At 28.1% G+C, this 10,429-nt stretch overlaps 1 protein-coding gene and 1 pseudogene across 2 annotated transcripts; both read left to right on the top strand.

The window, feature by feature from the left end:
• Window positions 1–2,196: 2,196 nt before the first annotated feature.
• On the top strand, window positions 2,197–6,571 carry LOC139785067 (uncharacterized). 2 transcript variants are annotated; one of them, XM_071724235.1, is made up of 7 exons: window positions 2,197–2,731; window positions 3,408–3,492; window positions 3,844–4,109; window positions 4,620–4,858; window positions 5,302–5,658; window positions 5,742–5,872; window positions 6,096–6,571. In XM_071724235.1, exons 3-7 carry the CDS (start codon window positions 3,862–3,864, stop codon window positions 6,462–6,464), a joined length of 1,344 nt encoding a protein of 447 aa, XP_071580336.1. In that variant the 5' UTR covers window positions 2,197–2,731; window positions 3,408–3,492; window positions 3,844–3,861; the 3' UTR covers window positions 6,465–6,571. The 2 variants fall into 2 exon arrangements, with proteins under 2 accessions (XP_071580336.1, XP_071580335.1); XM_071724234.1 differs by lacking the exon at window positions 2,197–2,731 and having other exon boundaries at window positions 3,329–3,492.
• Window positions 6,572–6,746: 175 nt separating this feature from the next.
• Window positions 6,747–9,786, top strand: LOC139785065 (uncharacterized; annotated as a pseudogene).
• The last annotated feature ends 643 nt before the right edge of the window (window positions 9,787–10,429 follow it).

Raw genomic sequence — 10,429 nt, 5'->3', positions numbered from 1 at the left:
GGATTCGAACTCGGGACCTCTGGATCGTGAGCCAACTGCCTTACGTGGTAGACTACTTCTTAATTTAATGTAAGCGTTAGATATATAGTCTACATATATCATAACCAGCGCAAATATATAATTTTTCAAAAATCATCTTAAGAAACAAATTCAGTTTAAAAAGAGTAATAACATTTTGAATTGGATATACGAATATAATTTTTTGTTAATGTCGGGTAAATGTCAGAAACCAGTGCTGGACATGTTAAGGACGATCCTGAGGACATCCTGGACATATTCAGGACGATCCTGAGGACGTCTTGTGCTATCTGGGGGTCTTGCTAACGGAAATGCTCGTTAAGCAAGGCGTATTTACGAGCAAGGCGAATAAAATATTTTTAAACGATTTCCAGAATTTCGAAATTTTCGTTTTATTTTGCACAACTTTAACACTCTGTATTTTTAAAACGAAGCAGTTTAGAACACATAGGACCTTTTCTTCTTAAAATAAGCCAAAAAATATCCCCTTCAAGTTTATTCACTTACTTAGGAAACATCCTGTATATTAAAAGAGATTTATTCAAATGTTTAAAATATCAAAATAGGCTCATATTTAAATAATTATTATAATCAAAAGAAAAAAATTTTGGATTGGAGAATATAGAGTATATATAGTTATTAAACCGGATTTTAAGCCGCCGTGTAATAGCCATGTTATAGCTAATCTATATGACCGCGCGTGCTCATTATTTAATCTGTTCAATGTTCATTTAATTTAATGCGTTTAAGGAGGAACAGTGTATAATGAGCATAAAAGTATTCAAAAATACTTTATATTCAGTAATCTTTTTATCGTTCTAGCAATATGTATATACATATATATACACTGAAAAAAAAATTTATTTGATTTAAGTAAATATATTAACTTGAAATATATTTACTTGAATTAAATAATTATTTATTAAAATCTAGCAAATTTTTTTACTTTTAAGAAAATATTTATTTGCGTAAAAGTAATTTATGTCCTTAATAAATATTTACTCACATGAAGAAATCGTTATTTTAAATCAAATAATATTTTCTTAAAACTGTGAAATAATTTTCTTACATGTAATAAATGCATTTACTTAAAAGTAGTAGCCAATTTCAAATAAATATTTGTTTAATTTAAGTTTTAAAATTACTTGAATAAAAAAAATATTTATTTAATTCAAGAAAACCAATTTAGTAATACTGGGATACTAAAAGCAAACAAATAATCACTTTCAATAACGAAATATATATTTTGTTTTAATAAATATTTCTTTGACTCAAGCAATTCATATCTGTACATAATTAAATATTTTAGGCATATATATTTACTTGATGAAAATAAATATTATTTTGAATAAATAAAATAAAAACTTTGGTTTTTGAAAAATTCAACTACAAAATAATTTACTTAATCTGAGAGAATGTTAACTTAAATCAAAGCGTTGGTGTTTAAAAACTAAAAATATATTTCTTTATAATTGGTAAATAATTATGTATTTAAATCAAAGATACCATTACTTTGAAATTAGAAAATATTCACTTTTATCCAGTAAATAAATTACTTAGTATCGATAAATATGTTTGAACAATATTTACTTAAATGCCAGAAATCATTAGCTTGGTATCAGAAAATATTTACTTCAAACCAGAAAATACATTACTTAATATCGATAAATATGTTTAACAATTATTTACTTTTTCTACGATAATATTTGCTTCGATCTGAGAGAATGTTAACTTGAATCAAAGCGTTGGTGTTTGAAAACTGAAAATATATTTCTTTATAATTGGTAAATAATTATGTATTTGAATCAAAGATACCATTACTTTGGAATTAGAAAATATTCACTTTTATGCAGTAAATAAATTACTTATTAGTATCGATAAATATGTTTGAACAATATTTACTTAAATGCCAGAAATCATTAGCTTGGTATCAGAAAATATTTACTTCAAACCAGAAAATACATTATACTTAATATCGATAAATATGTTTAACAAATATTTACTTTTTCTAAGAAAATATTTGCTCAAATCAAAGATTTCAGCAAGTGTTCGGTACACTAAATGTGTCGCATATTACTGTCTGTCTCCCTCGATCAAATCACGTGTGCGCAACGTGCATTCTTCCGTGACGCTCGGTTCGCGGATATTCGGGCGCGCTCGGTATCAGTCGCTGATTCGCGCGCGCTGCGTGCCGGTCCGATCTTGTTCCACTCCGCGCGCTCTTCCTCTCAGATAGCTCTGCGAGACTCAAGGCGTAACATCGCGGCGAGTTCGATATATTTTCTTGTGTGCGTTATACGAAATCTGTTACGCGTTTCTGTGACTGTATAAGCGGAATCGGTTCACTGCGGCCGTTTCAATAAATAAAGTGAGAGGAAAATCAAAGTTTCTCGACCACGTTCTTGCGAAGCAATCCTACCGTGAGACACACGTGGAGGGCACACGCGCCCGCATTCAACAGCAAGTCTTACACTGTATTGGGTCTCACACGGTTGCACCTCGTAAATGCGCCGCGTCAGAAAGACCGCGAGCCAGCAGATCCGGACGCGAGCCCGCATTTTCTCGCATAACGCCTGCAGATTCTATTTTTGTTCGACATCATATTGTTGTGTATTGTGTGTTGGAGGAAGAAATTTTTTCATCATGGCTGATGAGACTACGAAGACTTTATTACACGACCTACAACTTGCTCACTTGGTGGAAACTTTTGAAAGTAAGTGTTGTTTTGTTTAGATCAGAGCTCGGCAAAAAATTGTTTTGATGACTGAAGCTAGCGGTCGATTAGTCAAAATAGAATGTAAGTAAAAGAATTCCTACATGCTCGAAATAAAAATGCCTGTACAAGTATTATTTTAGAATTTTTATCGATGTACAATGTTTTTTCATTAAGTTTTTATTGGATTAAATAATTGTTAAGATGAATCGGCCGCTTACTTGAAAGTTAATTGTAATTTATTGAAAAATATGTATCAGTGTGATTGTTTAGTTATTCTGAAAATAAATAAATTAATAATTTTTATTTATTGAAAGAACTAATCTCTGCATCGCAATGAAATTTTATATAAATCACCTTGAATATTTGAAGTACTTAAATAAAAAAATATAAATTTTTTTCATTATTTCTTAATTATATTTTCATTAGAATACATGTCTACTTCTTATTGAAATAATTTTTATCCAGGTAGACAATTGCCACTAAAACTATTATAACAAAAGTTTAAAAACGTTCAAATTCAAGATTTATTTAAATAAAGTAACTTTTTCTGCATACTATCCAAATTTAAAAATAATATTTATAACTGCATTTTAGAAAATAAAATCAGCATGGATGTATTAGAAATAATGTCTGAAGCATTGATAGATGATCTTATACCTATTATTGGTGACAGAGCCAAATTCCTTAACTATTGGCGTAAACATTTTGGCAAAGATAAATGTGATGAAAGTAATGATTATCATGCAAATAATAAAAAGGTAAGCTATAGTTTTAAAGAATTATTTTTTAACCTAGATTACGGGGTAAAGTAAATAATTTGTAATTTTTGCACATAATTTTTTATAATCCTTTTTATGTGATAATACAATTATCAATTATTTAAAAGTATTGTAAAGTTATACTAAATACATAAGAAATAGCTAAAAGTTATGTTCTTTTAAAAGCTATGCAGTAAACGAAATTTTTTTATTTGAAATTTGTATAACGCAATACATTTGAACTACAATAACTATTGTACATACTATTTTCCCTTTAACCTGTTCTTCCCTATGTGTAAAAATCATTGGCATTAAAATACTAAATTTCTTTTGAAAAATTTGTATGTATAGAAAAGAGATGATGATTCTATGGCCAATAGTTCAATGAACTCAGCTAAAAGACTAAAAGATAAAGAAAATTCGTCAAGTTCTGTCAATGTTTCATATAATAATATTTATGCTAAACAATCACTGAAACCTCTGAAGGACCTGCTCATGGAATCTATGATAGGAAAAGAAATTTTAGCCTCGTTTGAACAGAACAACTTGGTGCATGATAAATATAGGAATAAGCTGTGTCACATAATCATAACAGATTTAGAAAATCGATCAATAAGGTAAAATGTTAGAAAAAATATGTACTAAATTAAGGTGGAGCTCTACTGATTTTTGGCCAAAAATCAATTTCTTTTATCGCATTTTTTTAATATTTATAATTGAAGGCACATTTTTTAAGATCCATACAATTTCTCAAAATTGATGAAGTTACAGCCATTCAAACAAAAGTTTTTGGGCAATTTTACAGCTTTTTAACTTCAATTTTTTTATTTCTCGAGAACAAAATAATTACTTGAGAATTATAAATCTAGCAAACTTTTTTTATTTATGATGTAAAAAAATTGAAAAATTCTTGATACTGACACTCAACAGGTTTAAAGCATGGGTCATATAAGGATTCAGCTCTTTTTTACAACAAAAAAAGGAACTTATATTATAACTTGAAAATTATTAGACAAATTGTACCACAATTAAACAATTTTAAATTGTTTAATAGAGCTTCACCTCAAGGCAAATTTTTTGATAGGTCACACATATCTATGTATTTTCATTTTTACTTTTGTTTGTAGCTTAAATAATGCGCTAGCAGACATGATCGTTACAATGATTATTAATACCTTCCCATCAGAAGCAGCAAATACGTACTACATACCACCAATTGCAAAAAAAGATTCTTCCAGTAATAAATCCATACCTGCTCGTGGAAAATTGATGAGTATGTGGCGGAACCGTCAATCCCAATATAAAAAATTGCTAGTTAAAGTAACCAATGAGGCGAAAGCTGCAAATGATCAAAGCACTGAGCCCGGTAAGGTAATTTTTTGTATAAACAAATATAGGAATAGCCTGGGTTAAAGAGGCCTTTGAGTCAAAATAAAACTGTTTTTTATTTTCAACAAATATTTTTAAGAAGCAAAAGGTGCATTATATCCTCGTAGAAATTGATTTATACCATTCTGTTTTATATAATTTTATTCTAATCAATAATTTTTTTTCAAAAAGTTTTAACTAGAGAGAGAAAGAGAGAGAGAGAGAGAGAGAGAGAGAGAGAGAGAGAAATAATATTAAATAAAAAACTTAATGAGTACTTTCTTAAAAATAACAAAAAAATTTCAGTTTATCTTCACTAAAAATTATAAGCTGTAAAAATTATTTTGTTTAACAGTTAGCTTGTTTTGGCCTTGTATATTGAAAACTTCCATTATCATTTTTTTTAAATAATAAAACTTTTATACATATTACATCGTACAGAGACCATACAAGATGATATTCAAGATGCTCTGGACTGGTTACAAAAGAATCAAGCTCCTTGGGATCTAGTTTTAGATCATTGGAAAAAAACTTCTGCTTATCGAACCAAAGCGTTACAACAATCAACAGACAAAAATTTGGTGGATATATTTGAAACATGGAAGCTGTATAAGCACCCTAGTGGACATGAATTAATTGATGCTGATTTTCAATGCTTAAACTTATCTAAAGTGAATTTGGATAAAGATATTTGGTTAAAATTTGTAAATACTTTGCAGCAGCATACCTCTATTAGCTCCAAAAATGAAACAGCAAAGGTTCTTATAGAAAAAATAAAGTCTAAAGATGTTTCAGATGGTAAATACATGAAATTTATTTATAAAAATATATCGAACTACCTAATTTATAATTAGGTTTTAAGTTATTGATTTATATTATAGATTCCATGATAGCCATGAGTCTTAGTTTACTTCCTCACTTGTTTCCACCAAGACAAATGAAAAGGATAAAAACCAAGTACTTCAAGCCATCTGTCGGACTCGCAAAAGATACTTTCTTAAAATTTGCTAATGTTAGTATGCATCTATTTATAACAAATTTTTTAAATTTAATTGGAACTTTTTAGTTCAATAATATTGAGGATTGTGATTTAGAAATATTTCTAAGTATAAATTTATTTAAACTATGTATGCAACTAAGTGAATTAATAAACATTCATTTCAATGCATATTTTTCAATAAAATTATCTTTTTTATGTATATATAAATTTACACGTATTTATACATTTTTTATAGATTCCTGGAGACATGGTGAAACTCAGGCAAGAAACAAACTCGAGAGCTGCAGAGCTTAATCTTCCAATCCAGCCTTTCTTGATCATTGTAGGATCTATTGAAGATGTACAAGACGTTTATGTCTGTATTGACAACGAGTTGTACAAAGTTAAAAAAGTTCTACAAGGCTTAGATATCTGTTTTAAGACTTTTCATGTGTTCAACCTCGAGTATCCTTTGGCCAGTGAGCATTTATGGATATTAATTCAAAAAGGAATCTACAATATCAATTTACCCTACGATGCGCATATTTCATCCATTGAACATGTGCTAAAGCAGCTGACTGAGAGGAATACTGCAGAGGAGCAAACGTCGGATCGGAACAAGTAATGTAATGTGCTGATCACAATTGGCACATTCATGAATCATTTAACGATTGTTTAAAAACACTGTGATACACTAGATTTTATGTTGGCGTTAATAAAAGAAAGAAAATATTTTCTTGTTTTTTGTTCGAATATTTAGTCTCATGATTAGATTGATTACTTATTAAAACTGCGTTTTTGGATTCTCATTTGCCAAATTTTATTTTATTTCTTTCATAATTATTTTGTGCTAATCACAATTAGCACGTTCATAAGTCATTTAACGATTATTATTTAAAAACACTGTGATACACTAGATTTTATGTTGGCGTTAATAAAAGAAAGAAAATATTTTCTTGTTTTTTGTTCGAATATTTAATCTCATGATTAGACTGATTAGTTATTAAAACTGCGTTTTTGGATTTTCATTTGCCAAATTTTATTTTATTTCTTTCATAATTATTTTGTGTTCATCAAATTTGACACATTTATGAGTCATTACCGATTATTACTTAAAAATAATGTAATGCACTAGATTTTAAGTTTGCGTTAATTAAAAAAAGATACTATATAATTTTTTACTGCCATTTAATTTTATTATACATCGATAATTCATGTAACTACTGATATTGAAAAATAAGTTGGTAAGCTACATTTTAAGTTTGTGTTAATATAAAAAAATGTTCTCTTGCTTTTTCTGCGCCTATTCATTCTTATCATTAGAGTCTTTGATGAGCCACGTAAAATTAAAACATAAAGCACTAATGAATTATGAAGTGCAATGCAATTTTGCAGATTGCTTTTACAAATTCGCTCGTGTTCATTCATTAGTAAGACATATAAAAAATAAACATTGTGTGCAAAATTATCCGAAGAATCATTACCTTGTGAAATAGCTGAAGTACCAAGTAACTTGAATAATGATATTGTAGATTTAACTAAAGAAACAAATGCAGTACTACAACATTTAAATATTCCGACTGAATCATTGAAAGACAAAGATGTACCGGAAGCTTTATGCAATAACGAAGAACTCACTATTGATACTTTTAAAAGTAAAGTTTTCAATTTTGCTCTTTGCTTGGTTACGCAGCTGTATGCCTATCGAAGTTTAAATAGAAAAGTAATTCATGACATTATTATTAATATATGTACAACGTACATTCCCATGCAGCACAAAATATTTTCAAAAAATATTTCTACATATTTCTATAAAAATATTGCAAGAAACATTTTAAAATGGTTTTAAGAATATTTTAAAATAGTTTTAAAATCTTTTGTGGTAACATTTTAAGAATATTTTAAGAATCTTTTAAAAATATTTTTAAAAATGTTTTTCTTCATCACCCAGACAATATTTTCTTAAATATTTGAAATATATTTTTGAAATATTAATTCAAACCTATATATTTATTGTTTTATAATCTTGTTCCAAAATATTTAAAAATATTTTAAATTTGTTATTGGTTCTATAATCTTTTTTTCAAATATTTTTGAAATATTATGAATATTCTTAATTATGAAAGATGCATGGTAGCGCATCTTTCCGTGCTAGTTTGCAACGACGCCGCTAGGCGGCGCATAATGGTAAGTCTAACTCGTAAGTAAATTTCATTTGGGGGCTAATATAAGCAGGCTTCCGGCGAAGCAAAATCATGACATTCGCAAGACATTATAATTTTTGCTAGCAATACAACGCAAGGCTCATCCAATACTGCTGCGATGATATAGATATACAAAATAATATATTTTCCAAAGTAAGATGTAAAGATGCATATTTTTCAAATATTAAAAAAATCTTTTAAATGTGATTGCTTGCAATAATTATTGCTGATTGGAAATTTATTTTTTGAAGCAATATTTTAAAGATTTTAACAAATATTATTGAATATATTTATTTGTAATCTTTTAAAAATATTTTTAAAAATATTTTTCTGACATAATCTGGCGGACATAGAAACATTTTAAAAATATTTTTGTGAATTATTTAATCTTCCTAAAAATATTTTTAAAATATTTTGTGCTGTATGGGTTAATAATTGTTAAATTTTTAAAATGTAAATTTCAAAATATTGAATACATAATATGCTAGACGTGATGAAAAATGGTTTTAACACATTTAGAACAGAACATTTGACGTTAACATTTTTGAGTAAAATAATTATTTTCCGCCGAAAAAAATCGTTGTTAAATCATTTTAAAATATGGCAAATTAAAAAGTAAAAGACGTTTCGTAATCCGTAAAAGTACATTGAGTAATAATACCTATAAAATTGGTGTAAAAAATTTTTAGAAATGCCAATGGTTTTTTCTACAATAATAAAGCATATAGAAAAATGTAATAAAAGTGTGCTCATTAATTCGGTAATGAAAGGTGATTTTTGGAACACGAACGTAGCTAATCAAGCTAAAAAATTATTTTTCCTATAATTTTGTATTTTGATGAGATCGAATAAACAATCCTTTAGGGACGCATAGAACCATCAACAAAATTGGAGCAGTGTACTGTCTATTCCAATTTTGCCCACGGAATATGTTAGTAAATTGGAAAATATTTTTTTATGGCAATTACATAACTCTCAGGATCACAACACTTAGGGAATAAACAATTTTAATTTCATCATAGAGGAAATCATTGATCTTCAAAATAATGGAATTATTATTAACATTGATGGAGAGGAAAAGAACATTTTTTTATTTTAACTTACATAGTAGGTGACAACTTAGGACTAAATACAATTCTTGGTTTCTCAAAAAGTTTTAATTCCTCACATTGTTGTCGAGTTTGTACAGTTCCTAAGATGAATTACAAAAACAAAAAAAAACCAGAAATGTTAAGAACAAGAGCAAAACTACTCTACACATTGTAGTGAAAAAACTTTTTGGAGTTAGAGAAAATTGCGTATTTCATGTAATATCAAATTATCAGTAACTCAAAATTTTTCAGTGGACCCAATGCACGATTTATTTGAAGGAATATGTAGATACGATTTGGCTAAAATTTTGAATAATTTTATTAATACAGAGAACTTTTTTACTGTAGATGTTTTAAACGAAAGAATTAAGTGTTTTAATCACGTTTCCGACTCTAATGTTCCACCACCTTTACAATCAGAATCAATTAAAAAAGAACCTAATTATATTATCAGCATCTGAGATGCAGTATCTAGTAAAAATCTCTGTCTGTTCGTTGGTGATTTAATTGAAAGTAATAATAATATTGGCAATTATATTTAAATGCGTAAAATTGTGTGTATAGCAATAGCAGAAGCTATTAACGAAGAAATTATTAAAACTTTGAAAAATTAGTTTTCCAATACTTAACATCCCATAAACAATTATTTAATGTAACTTCAATTTAAACATCATATTCTGCTGCACTATCCCGAATTATGCGTGCATTCGGTCACTCAAAAATATGTCCAGTATGCGCTTCGAAGCCAAGCACAAGCAAATAAAGAAACTAGTAAAATTATCACTAGTCGTAAAAACCCTTCGTACAGCTTAGCAGTAAAGCATCAGTTCAGTTTGTCATAGACTAGTGCGTAATATTGGATTTCTGATGATGATCTTTCTCATGGCATTCCTTTGTAAAAGTTAGATTAACAAGTCAATTTGAAGTTTTAAAGAATATTTACCTTCACATAATTTTTTTGATTATAACTGCTACTCTTTGGGTAAGGATGAATGGGACGCGTTATGAAATAAATAACGTTATTAATTATAGTAAAAACGATTTGGCGTTTCTCTCGGTAAATAACATTTATAATAATCGGCTTTGAAAAAAAAATTTTTTTTTTGTACTGCAAAATTCAAATTGTAGAACACTGTTTCCATTTAAGCGCTTTCGAAATCACAGAGACAGAAAGAGTGGGAATTTGTAAGCCATGAAAATCTGGTAGATTATCGAGTACAAAATGTGCATACTATGTCCGATTCAAAACATTATGTACCTTCTAATAATTATATATATTAAAAAAACCGATTGAT

This window comes from Temnothorax nylanderi, unplaced genomic scaffold (genome assembly GCF_030848795.1).
Source record: "Temnothorax nylanderi isolate EJ_2023f unplaced genomic scaffold, tnyl_v1.0 TNYL_tig0732_pilon, whole genome shotgun sequence".
Lineage (NCBI taxonomy): Eukaryota > Metazoa > Arthropoda > Insecta > Hymenoptera > Formicidae > Temnothorax > Temnothorax nylanderi.
This window is presented reverse-complemented; position numbering and strand designations above follow the sequence as displayed.

Excerpts from the sequence above, each read along its gene's own strand:
- LOC139785067 (XM_071724234.1), top strand. The coding sequence starts at position 3,343 with ATGGATGTATTAGAAATAATGTCTGAAGCATTGATAGATGATCTTATA. Across the intron at positions 4,110-4,619 it reads TTAGAAAATCGATCAATAAG|CTTAAATAATGCGCTAGCAG; the intron begins GTAAAATGTTAG and ends TTTTGTTTGTAG. Across the intron at positions 4,859-5,301 it reads TGATCAAAGCACTGAGCCCG|AGACCATACAAGATGATATT; the intron begins GTAAGGTAATTT and ends TACATCGTACAG.